General features: G+C 32.5%; 1 protein-coding gene across 1 annotated transcript in view; it reads left to right on the top strand.

The window, feature by feature from the left end:
* Positions 1 to 4,097: 4,097 nt before the first annotated feature.
* Positions 4,098 to 19,504, top strand: part of LOC106465300 (rho guanine nucleotide exchange factor 10-like) — a 62,062-nt gene continuing 46,655 nt past the window's right edge. The window contains exons 1-5 of the mRNA XM_022393164.1: positions 4,098 to 4,163; positions 12,329 to 12,392; positions 13,252 to 13,465; positions 15,930 to 16,044; positions 18,876 to 18,972. Of these exons, the coding sequence (XP_022248872.1) occupies positions 4,098 to 4,163; positions 12,329 to 12,392; positions 13,252 to 13,465; positions 15,930 to 16,044; positions 18,876 to 18,972 (556 nt within the window). The remainder of the gene's footprint in view (positions 4,164 to 12,328; positions 12,393 to 13,251; positions 13,466 to 15,929; positions 16,045 to 18,875; positions 18,973 to 19,504) is intronic.

The following is a 19,504-nucleotide window of genomic DNA, read 5'->3' as shown; positions in this document are numbered from 1 at the left end:
AGGTTAGAGTTGACATATTTCCTATGGTTTTAAAGCTTAATAAAAGCCCTATTTATGATGCTGGGGCTGAAACCTCTAGATAGTGCTATATTCTTGAAGTAGTTCAATTCAGTTAATAAGTGCAAAGTTGTATAGCACAATTTATGTAGGTGAAGTACGAGGATATTTTCTGTGACAGATGGATGTTAGATCTTATGTGTGGTGGCAATATCTACTTATACTTTCATTGAATTTTTAAACACCTTGATACCCAATGTCATAATTTCCATTACATTTAATTATTGTATCTTTTGTCTATGTAAATATATATAAACCCTGTATTGTTTAGTACAGATCATACCTGAAGAAGACATACCAATGTTTTGTCAAAATGTAGTATGTTCCACCATAAATAAAACTCTTCCTTATGCTTATACATCATTGTTTGCCTTTACTTTATTATCATAATATGCTTCCTTACTTAAGTACCTGATGTTATGGGCATAACTTTTAAGAAATTTCAGAACTCCAAGTTTGAAGCACTTACTTCGAAATATTTCAGCCATATATCACTCTAGATAAGTAGTTGTATGATGTTCATGTATCTGTATCTTTCAAAATGTATTTATGTGGGGAAAGTGAACCCTAAGCCTGTTTTCACTCTTGTGCAATTCATTTTAAATCCGTCAACAAAACTTGGCATAATTGTAGTAGTGCATGGACTTGAAGTTGCCTAGATTGTGTGGTAGAGACCTGTAAGTTATTCTCCTGCTTGGGAAACAATTTCCTCTTTATAACAAAATTTCTGATACGATATCTTACCTTATCTCACAAAGTAGTTTTTCCTGACTTGTACTACCCTGTATATGCACAAATTATTGCTTGCTACTAACCTTGATACTCCCATCTACCCTCACTTGTTTTGGAGAGACAGGGTAGCATTCTGCTGCAAGAATAAAAGAAAACAAAGACCGTAGGAGACTAATGAAAACTCACTATTGAGGAACACATTTTGTAACAGGACATTCAATGAAGTGAGACAGTTAAGGCTCATTGACACACAAATGTTTTGTAAAACCAGAGTGATCAAGAAAGCTTTCCACATAAACACACTAGAGCCTTCACCCAACAGAGACGAATGTTTAGTTTAGAAGTCCGTGGTTATCACTGATCAACACACAGACACCATCCTCAACAAACATCTTATACATATGAAGTGTAACCAGTTGTTATTCTAATCTGATCATAGAAGACTTCTGAAAATATTATTGCTTTAGTTTTCTTTGTTAAAACCCTTTCAGTAAAGTTCTGCTGTCCTTGTAAGGCAGTCAATGTCCATTTTCACAGTTTTGTCACTCGGTTATAATTTATACCAAGAATATTTATACTGTGAAGTCATTATATTGTTTTTAAATCTTAATTTGTTAAAATAAACAACACACAATATTTTTCACTAATAGCTCTTGAATTTTTTCAAGAACTTGCAGGTACAGTATTTATCATCTGTTTTATTCTATATTTGTATTTTAAAATACCCAGGGTTTTGCAAGATATGCAACCACAATATTATGTATGGACAGAACAAGGAAAGAGCTTGTTAATTTGCTGGAAAGTTTAAGGTGTGCATATAATTAAACAAAAAAAACAACATTTTTCTAATGTTATTACCATTCTTAGATTAGTAAGCTTATATTTTAACCCATTAGATGCGGCAAAAGGAATTTAATGATATTCGCGTGTGTACAATAAATACCGAAACATTAAGGTTGCTAAAATCATATTTTGTTCTTGTAGAATTCAAGAAGATTATGCAGAGCAATGGGCTATGAAAAAAAAACATCATTTGTCTACCTTTGTTTTGCCATGGTGAGGTTGTGAATATGGCATATTGACGGCTGCTGGCAACCCTGGCGGCACTCACTAGGAGTGACAGCAAAGCGAGGTGTTGGAGGAGGGTGGAGGGATGGGTGACTTATGCTCTTGATATCAATTTACTTGCACTTAGCATGACTTATCACTATTATTTATTGTATGTGCAATTTCCACTTCAATATTATATACAATTGCACTTTACTGTGTACAGTTTCTTCCTCACTACATTACGTTTCAGTATATACATTTTCACATTATTATGTACAATTTCTACTTTATTACATTTCAGTACTTATTCGTGGTGTGTTATTTCCTGAAGCAATCCAAACAAAATCCTAGCTTACATTCCTTGCAGGCTGTAGATATTTTTTTCTTCTGTTGCTTTTGTAGTGATGAACTGAAGCACACATAACATGTCACCTTTTCATAGCATCCTATATCCATCTATATGTGTGTCAGAAAGTGACGATTAGCCCATTCTTTGGCAAGGAGTCTGTCAGGTAGATTCACACCATCATTCCTGGCCAGATGCAGTGAGTGTTCCATATTTCTCAAGAATGTGAAACACCACATTGTAACTAAATTCTCTTAGTTTCATTCTTTTTCTGCTTTTGACCAAGTATACATTATATGCATTAAGGATGGTGACATCAAGCATAGGTATAAAGAGTTTGTGATACCACTTCAGTGTTTTTCTCACACATTCTGTCCTTCTAATCTGTGCATCACTTTTGTCAACAAGCCTTATGTTCTCTGTATAGTCAATCACTGCATCTGGTTTCATTATAGGTTCCTTAGTTTTATAGTCCACTTTGCCACTGTCGTGTATTTCACTTTTGTAAAAGGTACTGATCATTGTCACATCATGTTTGTCATGCCAGTTCGTCACTTGTACTTTACCTGAATTTTTTTGCTCACATTCATCATGCTGCATTCATGCATTAAACTTTGTCATGTGTTGCTGGTTCTTTCTCGTGGTTCAACATGTTCCAGTGTTTAGTGCATGCATGAAATTACACAAATCTGGTGACGAACACCAATTATCAGTGTATAATAAATGCCCTTTTCCCATATACTTTGCCATCAGATTCTTCACCACAGCACCAGAGATTCCAAGAGGGTCATTTTTTGGGATGTCAATGTCAGTACCAAAATACATGATTGTATCTAAGACAATTCCAGTTTCACAACAGCATAAAACAAAAAGTTTTATTCCAAATCGATGGTATTTTGATGGTATATACTGTGTAAAAACAAGCCTACCTTTGAACAAAACTAGATTCATCGATCACTAGCTTATGGAATAGATAAAAGACTTTGCTGAATCTTTAAGTTATTATAGCAAACTCTTCTCTAAGTTTCCATATTTGATCATTCTCAGATGGATGGTTATTTTCAGCGAAGTATAAAAACGTTAGGAGGAGGAGAAACCTGTTCCTGGTCATGTATTTTCCAAAAATTGGGGTTCCAATCAATGGGTTAATTTCTCAATAATCCTGAAGCCTATGTTTCTTTATAAGGGGCATCAATAAAAGTAGGACAAAAAATACATACAATTTTTGCACATGCATGTCTATCCATCTATGAATGTGGAACTTAGGCATGAATATAATGTTATCCACTATGTACCTGTAATATTTGTTGGTTTCTGTGACAATAAATAATATCAATTCCTGGGCAAAGAAAGTCTCAAAATAGTCAAGTTCTTTTGCATTATCACCATGAGGCCAGTCCTCCATTACACCTGAATGCTATCTGTTAAAATCATGAACATCTGGCTGAAAAGTATAACCATTGTTCCACACAAGGGGTGCATGAGTAGCCTCATGTAGAAGAAAAGAGGCAAGTGTCTCCTCCTCCTCCCCCGATGACTTGTCACCACTTACTTCAATATCCTGAACCCAACATTCTCCCTCACTATCTGAGTCCCAACCCTTGACTTCTGGTTCCTTTGACGAAACATCTCTATCAGAGTCGAAAATCCTGGACATCCACTTGGAAGGCATCAATGTTTTTCAAGCCTTTTTCTTTTTTTGGATGCATAGGCGGTGGTGGGTGCTTGGCGTTATGATCATGTGGAGGCACTGGATCATTTATATCTTCCTCACTACTGCTTATAAACTGTTTTTCTATCTTTCTCTTCACAGGCTGTCTTTTCTTTGCAATAATTTTCTTTCTTGCACCACCAGTACTGCTAGAAGTTGACAGAACAGGCTCACTATCAGAGGAAGACATATGCACCCTCCATGACTTATGAGATGCAACTGAGTGCTGGGGATAGTATGGGTGGACAGAAGGAAGCACAACATGATGTATGGGACTCTGTGTGGCTGAAAATTTTTGCACACATTTGAATTATAGGCTGCAGGATTCTGAACCTCATATGAGGACCGTTGCACTCGAAACCTCATATGAGGACTGTAGCAGCTGATGGGTTAAAGGTAGTAGACTGAAAAGTAAAAAATAATTTGTTTCTAAATAATAATATGATATATTTCTTTATTCTTTCTCTAACTACAGTATAAACAGTATACAGATGTTATATCATCTGTCTGAGCTAAGCTTACTCTAACTTTGTTGTCTTTAAAGAAAAAGAATGATTAGTTATGTTTTTAATTAGGAGTTGTAAATGGAAGGCAAACCTATTGATTGTTGTAACTTTATTATCATGCAGATGTTGATATGTCTTAAATTCAAAATTTTTTCCAGCAGTAGTGATTATGACCATTTCCAAATTAGAAACAAAATTTTTTGTACAATGTAAATTCACACTTGAGTTGGAAAAACAAAAGTTTGGAAAGAGTTCTAACTTAGAACACCACAAGATAGTGCAGGGAATCTAGATTATTATCAGAGTTAGAATTTAGAACAATAACATCCTGCTTTTAAGCACCACTTCTCTGCAAATATACGAGTTTGATATTTCTTAATAACATGTAGAAAGGACAATATTACACCCCATACATCAGATTCTTTGCTATACCTTATGTGAAGTGGTTAAAATACAAGTATATTTATTTCCTTATGATCACACTTACTTGTAGAGATACAAATTGCAACAGTCTCAAACTATATAAGTTAGGAAAAAATTACATATTGATTAGTAAGGGGTAGCTTAAAATTACAACATTACTTTCTATTGTCGAGTCAAGCTGCAGCAAGGTGAATGAATAAGTGAAATTTTTTATTTCATGACAAAGTTTCAACTTACATGTATATGTATGAATTAGTGTTCAAAAGGAGTTCCTTTAGAGATTAATTTACTGAGAAGAATAAATTTATAAATATTGTTTTGTTTTTATGATGTAATTATTTTCTTTTAAGGCAAAAATGCATTATGTATAGTTTTGTGTCTAGCAAACTTCTTTTGAACAGAATAATCAGAGATGTACATTGTTAAAGTTTTTATTTTGATGGAACATGTTTGATTCATTACATGAGCAATATCTTACCAAATAGAAAATATAAGAAATTCTTATTTTATATTCTAGCTTGTCAATATCAGTAATTTGAGTTCCTAGTTCATGCAGAACTATAGACATTACAAACATCTAATTTGAACTAGTGCCGCATTCAGCATACCACGTGACATACAAAAATCAATGTTTATCTGTGTTTTTTTTAATATTTACATTTAAATTGAGTAATGTATAATACTAAAATTTGAATTATAATCCATAGTTTGATACCAAACTTATTGACATAAATTCATAAAACAGTAGTTCAATAAAATTTTGAGTCAACAAAAGCAATGACATTGCCTTTCACCTGCGACCTGTCTGGAAAGGGCTAAGTGGTATCTTGAATAGATTAAGTCTCTTCTGTATGCATCTGAAAACTATTCTAGCATATTTTAGAACTACTATTTCATGAATAACTGATATATTATTTTTTATGAAGTATGTTTTTATATAGGTTCTGACAGGTGTCTAGTGCATTTTATTTCCATTGCTCTTTTTAAACTTTAGTCAACTGCTTACAACTGGGAGGATGGGCTCTATGATTTCAAGTTAACCCAATCAGTTTTAACTTTTTATTACTAAAATAGAAAACATTTTTTGTTCCTTTCCTTCTACTTACCCATTATGAGTTCTCAAACGATGGTATCATCTAATTCATCCTATGGTAGTGATGATGTTACCAACATGGGACCTTTGTCAACAATGATGGTGTGGAGGATGTGACAGCTGGTGGGCCTAATCCTCCTATATTTTCAACTGATTTTCTTTCTCTTCAGTTTGAACATGACCAAGATGATAGTGATTTTGACCAGCTGTTCCCTCTACTATTCAGATGTGGTTAAGTAGGATACAGTTACATCAACAAAAATTCATTTTAAAATACCCTGGTACTTTTTTAAAATTCATTTTGACAGCACTTCTAGTCACCGTTAACATTTTACAACTATTGTACCATCAAGTCCCCAACACTTGTGTGATCTCATACACACTGAATTAGATGTGGTTAAGCATGGCAATTATTTCACATGTTTAGTTTCCACCATTTTAGCAATCTTTATTTTTTTTCAAAGTCATTTAATTGAAGATGAGTTGGCATTTTGGACACACTTTGATGCTACTAACATATCGAACTTGTCTGTTTCTATATTATTTGCTTTTATTGAGCTTACATGTATAGTATACTGGGTTGACCATACGGGATATTTAAGGGGTGTCTGTATACTTTTTGCAGGGGTAGTACATGTACTTTGTTTCATTTATTGACCAACTACATAAAAAAAAAAAGGTTTCAAGGAAGAAGAAAGGCATCTTTTAACAGATTACTGTGGTTTATTTAGGTGTAAGAAGAGTAAAAAAAAATAAAAAATACAGTCTTTGACCTTTCCTCAGGAGCTATAAATCTACATAATTGCATATATACAGTTTATCCAGCAATGAATATACATTGATTTATCAAATGTCACTAAATTTTCAAAATCTAAATTAACCTTGTTTAAAGTAGAGCAAATTTAAAAGAGCTGAGTTCAGGTCCTTTACGACCCATCACAAGCATTAACTGCTACAAAGTGACCATGATCAGCATCCCAGAAACAGTGCATATACATATTGCTCAAGGAGGCAAGGAAAGAAAAATATAAACTACGTATGCATGAAACTCAAGATATATATACTTAAAACACAGGCATGTCTATTTGATGGTTTGAAAATTAACCTAGATAAGCATTTTAAGTAGCTATTTTTGTGTGCATGTGATGTTAATACATATGTTGAAGCTTAAGTGCAGTTTTATTCCATAATAGCCATGGAATTTAGCATGTGGTTTAGAGCAATTTGTTTACCTGTGTAAATAACACTTGATGTGAATTTTTTGCATCAGAACTGCCAAATTTTTATGAAAACCCATTGAGATGTTGCAAAATAAATTTTTTGTAATTATTACTTTGTAGATTAGTTATTTAAAATAATTTTATCATTTGGTTAAATACCTGTCCTTTTATGTTAAAATACCTGTATATTACTCTAGTTAATTTTTACATTTTCACTACAGCAACTCTTCATTTTTGATTTTAAACTCTATTTATTAAATTCTGTATATGTAATATATTACTAATATACAGGTATTAAGTGTTATATAGTGTACATTTATAATATGCAAATGTGTATGTGTAATATTCAACACGAGTCAAGAAATTTGTCATAGCATGGTAGGAATCAATATTTTTATACAACGTGCATGTCAGCTGGAGCAGAACTAACAAAGACTAGCTGGGTATGGAAATTACGTGTGTATTTAAGGTTTTACGGAAAAAGCCTAAAAGATCTAATCTTGTTGAAAGATTTAGCCACAAGTTTTAAACCAAGTGAAGATTTGTTTGTGTAAAACTTTTGTATAAATATAACAATGGAATTAGAAACAGTGTATGAGAAAAAAATGACAAATTTTGACAATTGAACTCTTGCCAATATTTAGTGAAAATGTATATGGATGAGAGAGTTTTTGGCTTTCATTAAGATCACCTGCTTCAATATGTATATATATATATTTTTTTAAATGATGCAGGTTGTGTGACTATTAAATATACCTGTACATATTAACTGCTTCCAGATGGTACTAGTGCAGAAAACTTAGAAATTTCAGAGCTGCTGTATCTAATGGATATAATGAAGTTTTGCTAGATATTGCTGACAGCTTAGTCATAATTTTATATACATCATAAATCAAAATCTATTGTTCTTCTTTCTATATTAAGAGAGAAAAACAATAAACAAAACATTTTTTTTACTCTTAATGTACAGTAGCACAATGTGCCTGAAAATAAATTGTTTTATTTTTCATATTTGTCATTGAAGTTTTGAAGAATTTCTTGAGGTCAGGTTTTTCAATTTTACCTTGTATTATAATGCTGCCAATTTTTTATGTTATTTTTTTGTACAATTTTAAGTTTATATGCTTGTATGATTGTCTTGAAAAGAGCTAGGTTTTTTATATCCATAATTAAGAAATTTGTTTTAATAGTGACTTATTTATAAAAATGTATATAGTAATTACTATATTTAATCCAATGTAAGTATTAAAGTTTCAGGAAGGCTTAAGTGGTGGTTTGATATTAATATAAAGAACTGTACACATGTTTTTCTCTGCCCTAATTGCAGCCAGTCTCCAATCAGTTAGTGAGGGACCTTTGTACATGCTCTACGATGATTCCCACAGAAACTCTCCAGGTTGGTTGGTGGCTGGTGACTAACTTGGTAACCTCTTTTCTTTCATCTATCCTCTTCATGTAATTAATGATCTGCCTCTCTTACCCTCTTGATTGGTTATTTCCTGTTTCCTTATATCCTGCCTTGTGCTTGGAAAAAATTACTTGTACAAAACAGAACACTATAAAACAAAGGTCAATAAACAAGTGAGTGAACATCTTTGTCCAACAGTGTGTAAAGATATCTAATAAGTAAACATATAGGTCATGTGACAAGCAGACTTCTCACATGATTTGAAATAATTATTCTATTTGTTAAAGCCTATGTTTATGCATTTTCTCTTTTCTGCTTTTGTAACTTCTTTATACTACTATGAAAATGTGGGAAACATTGTGTGTTATTATATACTCTATGATTTTGTAATGGTATTATAAATGTTCTATGAATTTTTACTGCTACTACTTAACCTTGCTTTCTAGGGAACCAAAAATAAGATTTTTTATCTTATCAGGCAAGTGTTGATTTTGATGTATTAAATTTGAGTTCATAATAAGTATCATTAGTTTCTTAAATGTGTGGAGTGATGTCTTTGCCAAAAATTAATTTTTATGCAATTCTAAACAAGTGTTTTAGATATAAGTTTGAGTTCAAAAATATAATAAACTGAGTATATATTTTTGTCTTTTGCTAAGCATTTTGTACATTTCACATCTCATGTTGCGGTTATTAATCACGTAATTAAATGCAGAAGTATTACTGTGTGAACAATAGTTCAAAAACCTGAAAGGTCAGTGTAAACTAGAAAATGTCAATGGTCATCCAAAAGTTATGGCTCGATTTGTAATCCAGATACTGTTTCATAAAAAATATATTGATTATATAGTTTAATAGTGTCCTCCTGTTTTTTGTCTGTGAATCTTAATAATATAGCTCTTGATATAAATCCTATAGCATGATTATTTTGTTTCTGCTTTTTTTTTGTATGCTCCTGAATTTTTAAAACCTTTTTCATACTTGGGTATTGCTAAAACCCACAGTTTTAGTAGAAAACGGTTTCACTATCCAAAATTCTTTGGTGCATTAACTTCTGATAATTAATGGTGATTAGATGTTTTAATAAAAGTATACAAGGCCTTTGATTTAAGAGAAATTTAGTGTTTGTCAGGCTGTATTAATCTTTCAAACATTGTATAGTTAGGTCATGTAAATATGCTTAGTTTTTAGTTTAATTTACTTTTAGCAAATGGTTTTTCTTGAAGGTACATGTCTTTCTATACTGAAAGCTTGGTATTTAGTTTTGTTTTATGCATTGTGTGTTTCTGTGTGTGGTCACTGGACTGTGATAAATTATTTGATGTGTCCATTTTGGATTTGTTTCATGGTAATTTAATTTTTTTTTTAAATGACAAAGCTTTCACAGGTTTGTTTAAAGTGTGCATATTATTCACAATATTTGGCAATACACATATTCTTGTTTTGTTTTTGCTCAATTTACTGGGAAAAAAATACTTTGGTAGACAGGTGAGCAGTTAATAATATAATAAATACACAATACCATGTAATCTAAAATGAAGATAAGATCCATTATTATTCCACAACAATTATGTGGAAACAAGTTTTGACACTTTTTTGCATCTTATATGAGGTTATGAGTTTCTTTAAAACTGAAGATTCATTTCCATTGACTATGGGCAATCCTTTATCCCAATTATATATAACATATTTATGAAGAGTTTTGAAAGTGAATTACAATGGATCTGCATACAAGGGAAATCACGTGGTTCCAACAAATAGGTGACACATTTTCTGTTTGGCCAAACAATAGAAATGATTTTCAAGGCTTTTTCCAGAAGATTAACAAGCTTTTCAGTGTTATTAAGTTTAATATGGAATGGAAAACCAATAATTCACTCTTATTTTTTGACAATCTGATAAGTAGAACATAAGCAAAACCAACTAACCCATTAAGCTGTATTCACTTTTTTTGTAAAGCCACAAATTGATTAAAATATTAATTATAAGTTCAATGTTTTTAATATCTTATATCTTGATGAAGAAACCAAAAATATTCATAGTTTTCGAAAATTACAATATTCTATAGTTTTATGAAAATGCCCATCAAAATGAAAGTGAGAAGTTGTTTAAATAACAACCAACAACATATATATGTGAAAATTAAAAGGAAAATACATAGTGTCAACTATAATTCTAGTATTGTGGCTTTAGGGAAATGTCTGAAAAACAACAATTTAAAAGCTTTTTATAGACATTCCAACACCTTTAAAAATTTGTTACTGTCAAACAACTATTCTTCAATAGAAAGAGGATGGTGTCAGTATATAACCATACCAATCCTAAAATAAAGGTTACTGGTGAAATGGAAAGAAATTTAAATACAAGAATCACAAAACATAAAAATGATGTTAAAAATGATAAACATATAATGCTATTTTCCTACTCAAGAAGAATCTTTATCATCAAATCATCTGGAAATCAGTCAAAGTAATACATAAAACTTGAAATTATATAAAAAGAATCATGGAAAGCTTACTAATACAAAGCATTCTAAACTTTAATGCAGATGAAAGTATTTTGGAAGATTGCTTTAAGTTGAATCTCTTTCTGATTTTTTGTGTCCTGAAGCAACTTGGAACTTCAGCTGTAACTTAAGTCATGTGTTTATTTCTTTTACAAACAAAATTTGGACTAAAGAAGACACGTTGAAAGTTTAGAAACTCGTTATCATATAAACTTGTTGTTTCATAAATATATTAAGATAAAGTGCATGGTGAAATGAGTACTGGTTTCTTGACATAAGTTCTCTCTTATTAAAAATACCAGACTCATAAATTGCACAAAGATACTATTTTGTGTTTACATCTGAAATATTTTCTATGTGAATTTATTGGAAATCACCTTACATTTTACAGATGAGCAGCATTTGCATAAGTTTTTCTTTTCACTATCATAAAACATTTTTCTCTAATTGTTAAACTAGCTTAATCTCGAAATGAATTTGTGGGGATTAGCAAGGATGTTTTAATTTTATTTCTTCCACACTTCCAAGGTCATAGAATTATTCCCTCCATTTATAAAATAAAGTACTTTCATAATAAGGTACTCTTTCCTGACTTCCAAAGCTACAGAATTTAATTTTCCCTGTACCTTTGAAATACCCTCATGATATGTAGATCTGGTCAATTACTGGAATTAGGTAATTGATTATTCTCACATGAGACTTGAGTAGTTGGAATAATAAAAAAAAAAATTATAATCAGAAACACTGATTTCAGTTATTTTTCTGAGTTGTGATACTAAGCAATTAAGCTGAATAACCGTGAATTAAATGAAAGTAATAACATATTATAAGGGCAAAATTTAAATTACTGCAATAGTTGGAAAAAATTGAAAAACACTATAGTTTCAAGTAGCTGATTGTTTTACTTGACTCTAATCAATGTAACCTATGCTCAAAGGTAATCAAGTTAATATCCAGCTCTAACAGTAAAACAGTGTATTATTTTTATATTAGCTAGTTTCACCATACTTGGTAGGAATATTTTTGAAAAACTCATACTTACAGTATTTATGTAATATTTGAACACAGAACTGGTTTTTTTTTTTGCATTTCTGTTATTATCTGGCTTTTCATTTTTCTTTTTTTTGGTATATGACCAGCTAAGAATGCAGTATTGAATAGTATCAGTTATAATTTATGTAGTTGGGTTACTAATAGTGTGTCATCCAGTGAAGAGCTGTGTGTGTGCTTTTAAATGTGGTATTTTTCATGACACAAGTATTATTTATTCCTGCAGCTCATACTTGATTTTGAAAGAGTGCATGATGGCTGTCAGCTTCCTGGTGGTCCAACATGGCCATGTAGATAGGGCAATTGACTCGCAATCTGCGGGTTCGAATCTCCGTCCCACCAAACATGCTCGCACTGTCAGCTGTGGGGGTGTTATAAGGTGAAGGTCAATCCCACTATTTGTTGATAAAAGAGTATCACAAGAGTTGGCGGTGGATGGTGATGACTAGCTGTCTTCTCTCTAGTCTTACACTGCTAAATTAGGGACGGCTAGCGCAAATAGCCCTTGTGTAGATTTGCACGAAATTCAAAACAAACAAACAAACAGCTTCGGGGCTAGTTTTATCATTTAGGATTTTTTATCTTGAGGGTATGGATTATGAACAGCTAAGAATTGTGTTTGTATTCAGTGTTTGCTGTTATAAGCTGCATTAAATATGATAGTGTTACTCAAAGAGGCATTACACATTGTAGGTGTAGTTGTGGATTTTTACCCATTTTTATTATACTGTACCTGTTCTACCATCAGTCAAGGAGACACTCAACTTTTAAGTATAGCAATTTTTCTTAATTAAAATTTACTAGGTACAAAGAAAAAATGGATTATTTTTCAGAAAGTTGTTTGGTTATCTATAAGTTTGAATTGTAATTTGGTTAAATAAATACAAAAGCAGTGTTTTACCTTTTCATTTTAAAATTTAAATAGATTAACTGGATAATTCTTAATCACATTTGAATTGTATATTACAGTACTTTCCTTTCTACAAAAAGTATTAATGGTTTGAAAAGTGACCTAAAATTTTTATGATGTTGCAGTCACTTAATCTATTGTTTGCAGATGATCTTGCCATATTTTATTGATTTTGTAATTTTGCAGCTTAGTACATTTATTGTGCTGCTGAGTCTGACCAGTTATTGTTTATTCCTCAGCATCTGTCTTAGAGGTGAATCCTGATGACAATATTTATGAAGAAGTGGACCTGGACCAACTTGGATCAGAAGATGGATGTAGGTGGGGTGGTGGTCAACAATCTGCTAGCTCTGGAAGTGAGGACTCGAAAGAAGAAACTTCGGGAGTGGGCTTGGCTGCTAGAATAATGGGCAAAAAGAAGAAAAAAGGAAAAAGAACAGAAAGCTGGGAGAGGTAAATTTAGAACCCTTTGAGTCTTATCCAATTCCTGTTTTGTTTTGCAGGTAATACAAAATAGGTGAGATAAGAAGATTTTATCTATGATTTATTAGTGAAACAAGATTTAACAATCTTTCAGTATGCCATCAAGACTTTGTTTTGTTGACGTCATTGTATATTACTATAGGTATTTGATCATTTGAAGCTTAGAATATTTTTCAATTCAAGAATAAGTATATACTTTTTCAGACTAAATAGGTCAGTATGACAGTTAGTAGTGTTTAAAAGTTGAATGTTTGCAACAGGCTAACAGCCGAACTTAACCCTAAGTCAATAAACTTAGCATAAAAATGTACTTTGTAATTCAAATTTTTATATTATCTGAGATTTAATTTCTTAATTTAAAAAGGAAGTGTTTAACTTAATTTCTAAATCTTGCACCTTGAATTCTCCTATATATATTTTTTCTTTAACCCCTTTTATGTTTTTCATAGTGTCCAACCAATTAGAAGCACAAACAATAGATAGTGGCGGGCCAGAAGGTTTAATATGAACCTCCCATGTTCTTGAATTTCAGAAATATTAATAAATTTGTCAAATCCCCCATAAAAAAGCTTCTTCCATCTTGTCATAGCTTTAGGGTGGCTTCTAACTCACATTTTACATTTTTTATCACTATGTCTATAACCAATAAAGAGAGAGAGAAAGAAATTCAGTGTACCACCTTCTTATATTTGTTTCTTTAACTTTGGTGGTCAAACTTGATGGATTCAGAGAAAAGCTTGATGTGTGTTTATTAAAGTCAGTGCTTCGAACAGTAATGGAATTTTATAATTTATTTGTAGCTTCACTAGAAACCAGATAAATTATAGTAGTTTTGCGATGTACTATTCTAGTGTCTGATATGTTTGTGTCATAAAATCCATATTCCAATACAGTATCTTACTTTCTCTCACAAAAAGCTTTCTCAGCTTCTACTGCCCTCTATTGATGCATATTTTTGCTCACCAGTAGCCTTGCTACTCCCACTTATTACTGCATACTAACATGCAAGTGATCATGTAGCAACTCTCCTAAAAGAGGAGTGTGACACTATCCCTATTGTAACTAGTACCCTCTCTAATCATGCACATGTTAATCATTTCTCGTTTGGCAGCCCTACTGATTAGACATGTTTTTTGCTCATGGTTTAACTAATCTATCCACACATTTTTATTTTAATGAATTTCTACATCAGTTATTTTACGTTTGCATTCTTTTTCTTGGAGAGTTTCGATTTATTTTATCTTCTCTCCTCTTTCAACTTCGGGAGTTATGCACTTGCAGTTTCAGGTGGTCATGAATTACTGACCATGTGCAATGGGTCGAAACCACAATTCTTGTCCCATGAAGTGATGACTCTGGTCTGTTGAGAGTTGTCTAATCAGAACTGATGACTGTCCTCACAAGGTTTTCAGTGATCTTCTAGTTTTGGATTTGGACAATCTTTTTCTCCCCCCTGAATATGCCTCTTAGTCACATGTTGTTTCAGGGGACTTGCCCAGACCTCTTTCCCCTTTGATGGATTTGTTATTCAGGAATGTTATATTCTGTACCTGTTTTCTAAGTTCTGCCCTTCTTGGGGATGAGCCTTTGGGTCCTTATCTAGTGTTTCCTTCTTCTTAATGTGCACCTGTTGTCCAATTCCAGATGCTGCCAGGTGTTGGATGATGCATTCCATCAATATGTTCCCTGCATTTCAAAATAGGATATTGTCTCTGGACTCTCCAATGTACTTTTCCCTCCTTCTTGAAGTGGAGCATGGGAGTCCTTGCCACTTACCACTTTCTAGCCACAAGGGTGGTTGGCCATAGAGGCCTGACCTCCTGAGTGTGCACAATACTACTCAGTTTGAGAGTATAGTGTAGAGTGGTGACATTCTGTGGGTGTCAGTGACATGATCCCTTCCTACTGTCGATCTGATGTATGATTCCAGATGCTGCCAATTGTTGGATGTAGTACTCCACCATATATATTGCTGTTTGCCTCTCTGGCTGAGACACCTTCCTTCTTATCATCCTCTGGATGTTGATTCCTGGGGACAGGTTTTGTTTGGAGGTGATCCTCACATGTATTTGATTGGTACCCTCCTCGTACCACTGCTTGGACGATAAATTCTCAATGCTGCCAGGTTTGGGACTGGAGATGCAACCCCAAACTTGTGTTCCCTCTTCCTACCATCCACTTGATGTCAGTTCCTGGTGGGTCTGGTGTTGGTTGTAGCTGGACAAGACACCTGACTTTCTGCTTCTGTAAGGCTGGGTACTCTCCTCCTACCATGTTCTGGATGAAAAAAATTCCCAATGCCACTGGGTTTTGGACCGGAGATGAACACCCACCTGGGCTTTCCTCCTTACCATCAGCTGGATACTGGTTCCTGGTGGATTGGGTGTTAGTTATATTATAGGTGTGCACATATGGAGATGGGTTTTTGGTACAGGAGCTTCTTTTCCATGCTGGTACCCATTTTTGAGGTGAAATGTAGAGGATCCTCTTCCTACAGTGAACCTGATGTACAATTCCAGGCATTGGTTGAGGTCAAACTCCCATTTACAGTCTGTTGTGCCTTAGGCACTCTACAATGGGGGGCCCTATTATTTCTGTATTTTTCTTGGGACCCCTCCATGTTTCTGCACTTTACATTTTGGTGAAGAGGCTCAGAAATGGTGTGGTCGCCCACTGGTGTGTTGTTTTTAATTCCTTATCACACCTCGTGGTCTTCCTGTGGGTGCTTCCTAAAGGAGGATCATCTTCTCACCAGTCCCCCACAGGATCAATGTGGGATTCTAGATTTTGTGAGCAGAAGTAAGATATCATATCAGAAGTTAATATTTTCCTAAACTGAAAATATATTTCTGATAGATAATTACCTCTTCTCCACTTTTCCACCTGTCCTTCCCACTTCTGGTGTGATTTGGTTTGTTTAGTTATGACCAATCTCAAAGCAATTAACATGTGCATGATCAGAGAGGGAGCCAGAAACGATAGGGGTAGGGTTGCACTCCTATTGGTGGAGGGTTGCTGCACGATAATTTGCATGTTAATATGCAGTAATAAGTGGGAGTAGCAAGGCTAGTTGTGAGCAAAAATTTATGTTAGAAGGCAGTATAAGGTAAATATCTATAGGAAATACATTTTCAGTTTAGGAAAATGTTAACTTTGAAAGCTACATTAACTAACTTTTGGACATTAAACATAGTGAGAAAAAGTAGGGTTACAGAACCATGGCACTAGCATGCAAATGGCCTCAAGAGTAAAGTAAGTGCCAAGCTTACTTTATGTACATTTGAATTTATTATATATTTTATAACAAAAAAACACTAAAATGTAAAAGTTAGAAGCTTATTAGGATAGATAACAAAAGTTCAATGAAATATATTCCATAATTACCTGAAAGGGAAGTTTGGACTATGTGGTTTCATGATTGTAGCCTGATTGTTTGTTCAACTAAAACGTCCTGCTGTGATGTGTTGGCTTTCACGTACTGTGAGAAGGTTAAAAAGCTCTTTGTAAAGCAATAAAACTAAAATAAAGCAGGTGTAAAAAGGTAAGAAGCTGAGGCTGTTAGGATAAATAATTGACTATTAAAACATGCAGTCATTCTAAGGTATTTTTGATTGTATTTCATTTTTTTGGACTTTTAATTTCACTGTACATTAATGATTTTTGGTATGGTTGTCGTTAGGGTATATAAAATAAGAGATGAAGAATAGAGTTTTACTGAAACAAAACTTTTGATATTCATATAGGAGGTTCTAGAGATTAGGCAAATGAAATATGGAACTAGAAGATGAAAAGGAGTATTTTTATTCATAGCATGAAAATCACCTTTCACTGAGACTGATTCAGTACACGTTTTGTAAGTTCACAGACAAATCTAGTAAAAATACTTCTTTAAAAAAATTTATTTTTTGTGTACAACAAATTTGTAATTTTTATTAAAAGTTTGTCAGATTTTGTGAAGATAAACTTTATACATTTTGAGTTATATAAAGTTTCGTTGTTGCATGACGGTTACAAGATTGGCCAAATTGACTGAGCTTGTATGCATAAGGTTAAACACTATACAATATTGTGAGAAACAAACCTTAAAACTTTGAAATACTTCCATCCAAAACTACATTACTTAAATGACAGATAGATAGCCTTGAGGAAAAGTACCAATTTTTCAGCTAAATTTCTTTTCAGTTTTGTACCTACATCTTATATTGATCTTTAATTTATTAGCTTTGAAATTAGACTGAATATATTTGAGTTGAACCATGGTTCATTTGACTAAGTGAAATTCTAACAAAACATATTTCCTACAAGTTGAGCCTGGATACCAGTTGAGCTCAATATTGAACTCCTTCCTCAAGAAATATTTATTATGTGATTGGCCATTGTAGCTAAATCACTAATTACTAATTCAAATTAGCTAAAAACAACAACAAAAAAAGAATCAAAGTGTTTTTAGGATTAATGTTTTTTCAGCCATAATACAAGATTAATTAGGCTTCTAATTATATTAATTGCAACAAAAGTTATCTTATTTTTCATATGAAAACCAAAAACCTGAGATGAAAAGATAGATAACAAATACCCTCTAGCAGGGATAAGTATTACTTTTTAAAAGCTTAGATAATATTAGTATGAATATTCTTTTCAACAGAAATATTACTGTGATTATGAACATTCTTTGCTGTTATGTTGTTGAGGTTGTTATTATTTGTATATTTGTTTGTGTAAATAAAAATACTTCATCTAGATAGTACAGCATCTGAAATAAGGATGCTTGAAAAAAAATTTCCAAAAAGTAACATTTATTGAAATATCATTTAAAAGTGATATTGATAAGATATTTATTCTTGCAAATTGTCAAAATGTAATTATGTTTCAGCTCTTAATATGCTTTTTACTTGCATGTTTGGCAACTATCTTTCAAGTAATTTTATAAAGTTTGTTGGAAGAATTCTGGTTGAAAGCCTCTTACATACATATATGTGTCCCTTATATCTACAGTATTGAGGGATTTTAATTCAAAGGTAGAAATATTTTTTGGAAATTTGATTGGACATGTGGGCTATTTATTGGTGAAGTTTGTCATTGTTCTGCTGGATTATAGTGTTTTGTTTTTTTTGGGTTCAAAACAACCATGAATGTTAATACAGTTAGCTTTTTTTGTTAATATTCATTAATTTTTCTGTGAAATATAATATTGTTTTTGATTCTTTACCTCATGCTTTGCTATAACTTAGTGTATGGTGATTAGTGTTTAAGAATGACCCAGAAGATTTTTACTAAAAAAGTTTTTTTTATTTCTTTAAACTTTTTCTATAACTAGTATTTTGTAATAAATTTAAGTCTTATCATGGGAGAATGTTTTTGTGTATGTGTTTATATGTAGAAGTCTGGAGGAGCATTTACCAGATGGTTTTCCACAAGAAAGAAGGAATATGATATAGAAAGGAGCATGGTTGTCACAAATTCCAACTCTTTTCATGGTGAGTTATGGTATTGTAATGTTGGAATTATAGTATGACTTATACTGCACAAAACATCACCCAAAAAGAATGCATTTAACACTTTCAGTACTTGGATTGTGTGCCATGTAGATAGATTGATCAGCTGTTCTCCCGTTTTATAGCAGAAGAAAACCAAACATGGTATTAGCTTACTATTGAATTGTTAACCAGCAGGTTCTTGATAAGATGAGAAACGCAGTATTCCTTTTTAAATCATCATGGTATAAAGAGTAATTTCTGTTTTGTTTAAAAACCATACAACATTTCAAATTCCATTTCTACAAATTTAGTTGATATTTTTTCAAGATGGTTAAAAAGTAAAGAGGGATGAAAAAATATCAAAACATTAACTATTAAAAAGTGTGAGACTTGTTTTGGCAGGAAAATGGTGGAAAATATGGCAAATGTGAGTGCTATGTGTGTTAAATGTATGATACATATGATGGATGTGTATGTTAAATGTATGATACATATGATGGATGTGTATGTTAAATGTATGATACATGTGATG

This window comes from Limulus polyphemus, unplaced genomic scaffold, assembly GCF_000517525.1.
Source record: "Limulus polyphemus unplaced genomic scaffold, Limulus_polyphemus-2.1.2 Scaffold1899, whole genome shotgun sequence".
Classification (NCBI taxonomy): Eukaryota; Metazoa; Arthropoda; class Merostomata; order Xiphosura; family Limulidae; genus Limulus; species Limulus polyphemus.
The sequence above is the reverse complement of the archived record's forward strand: the minus strand, read 5'-3'. Positions and strand labels throughout refer to the sequence as shown.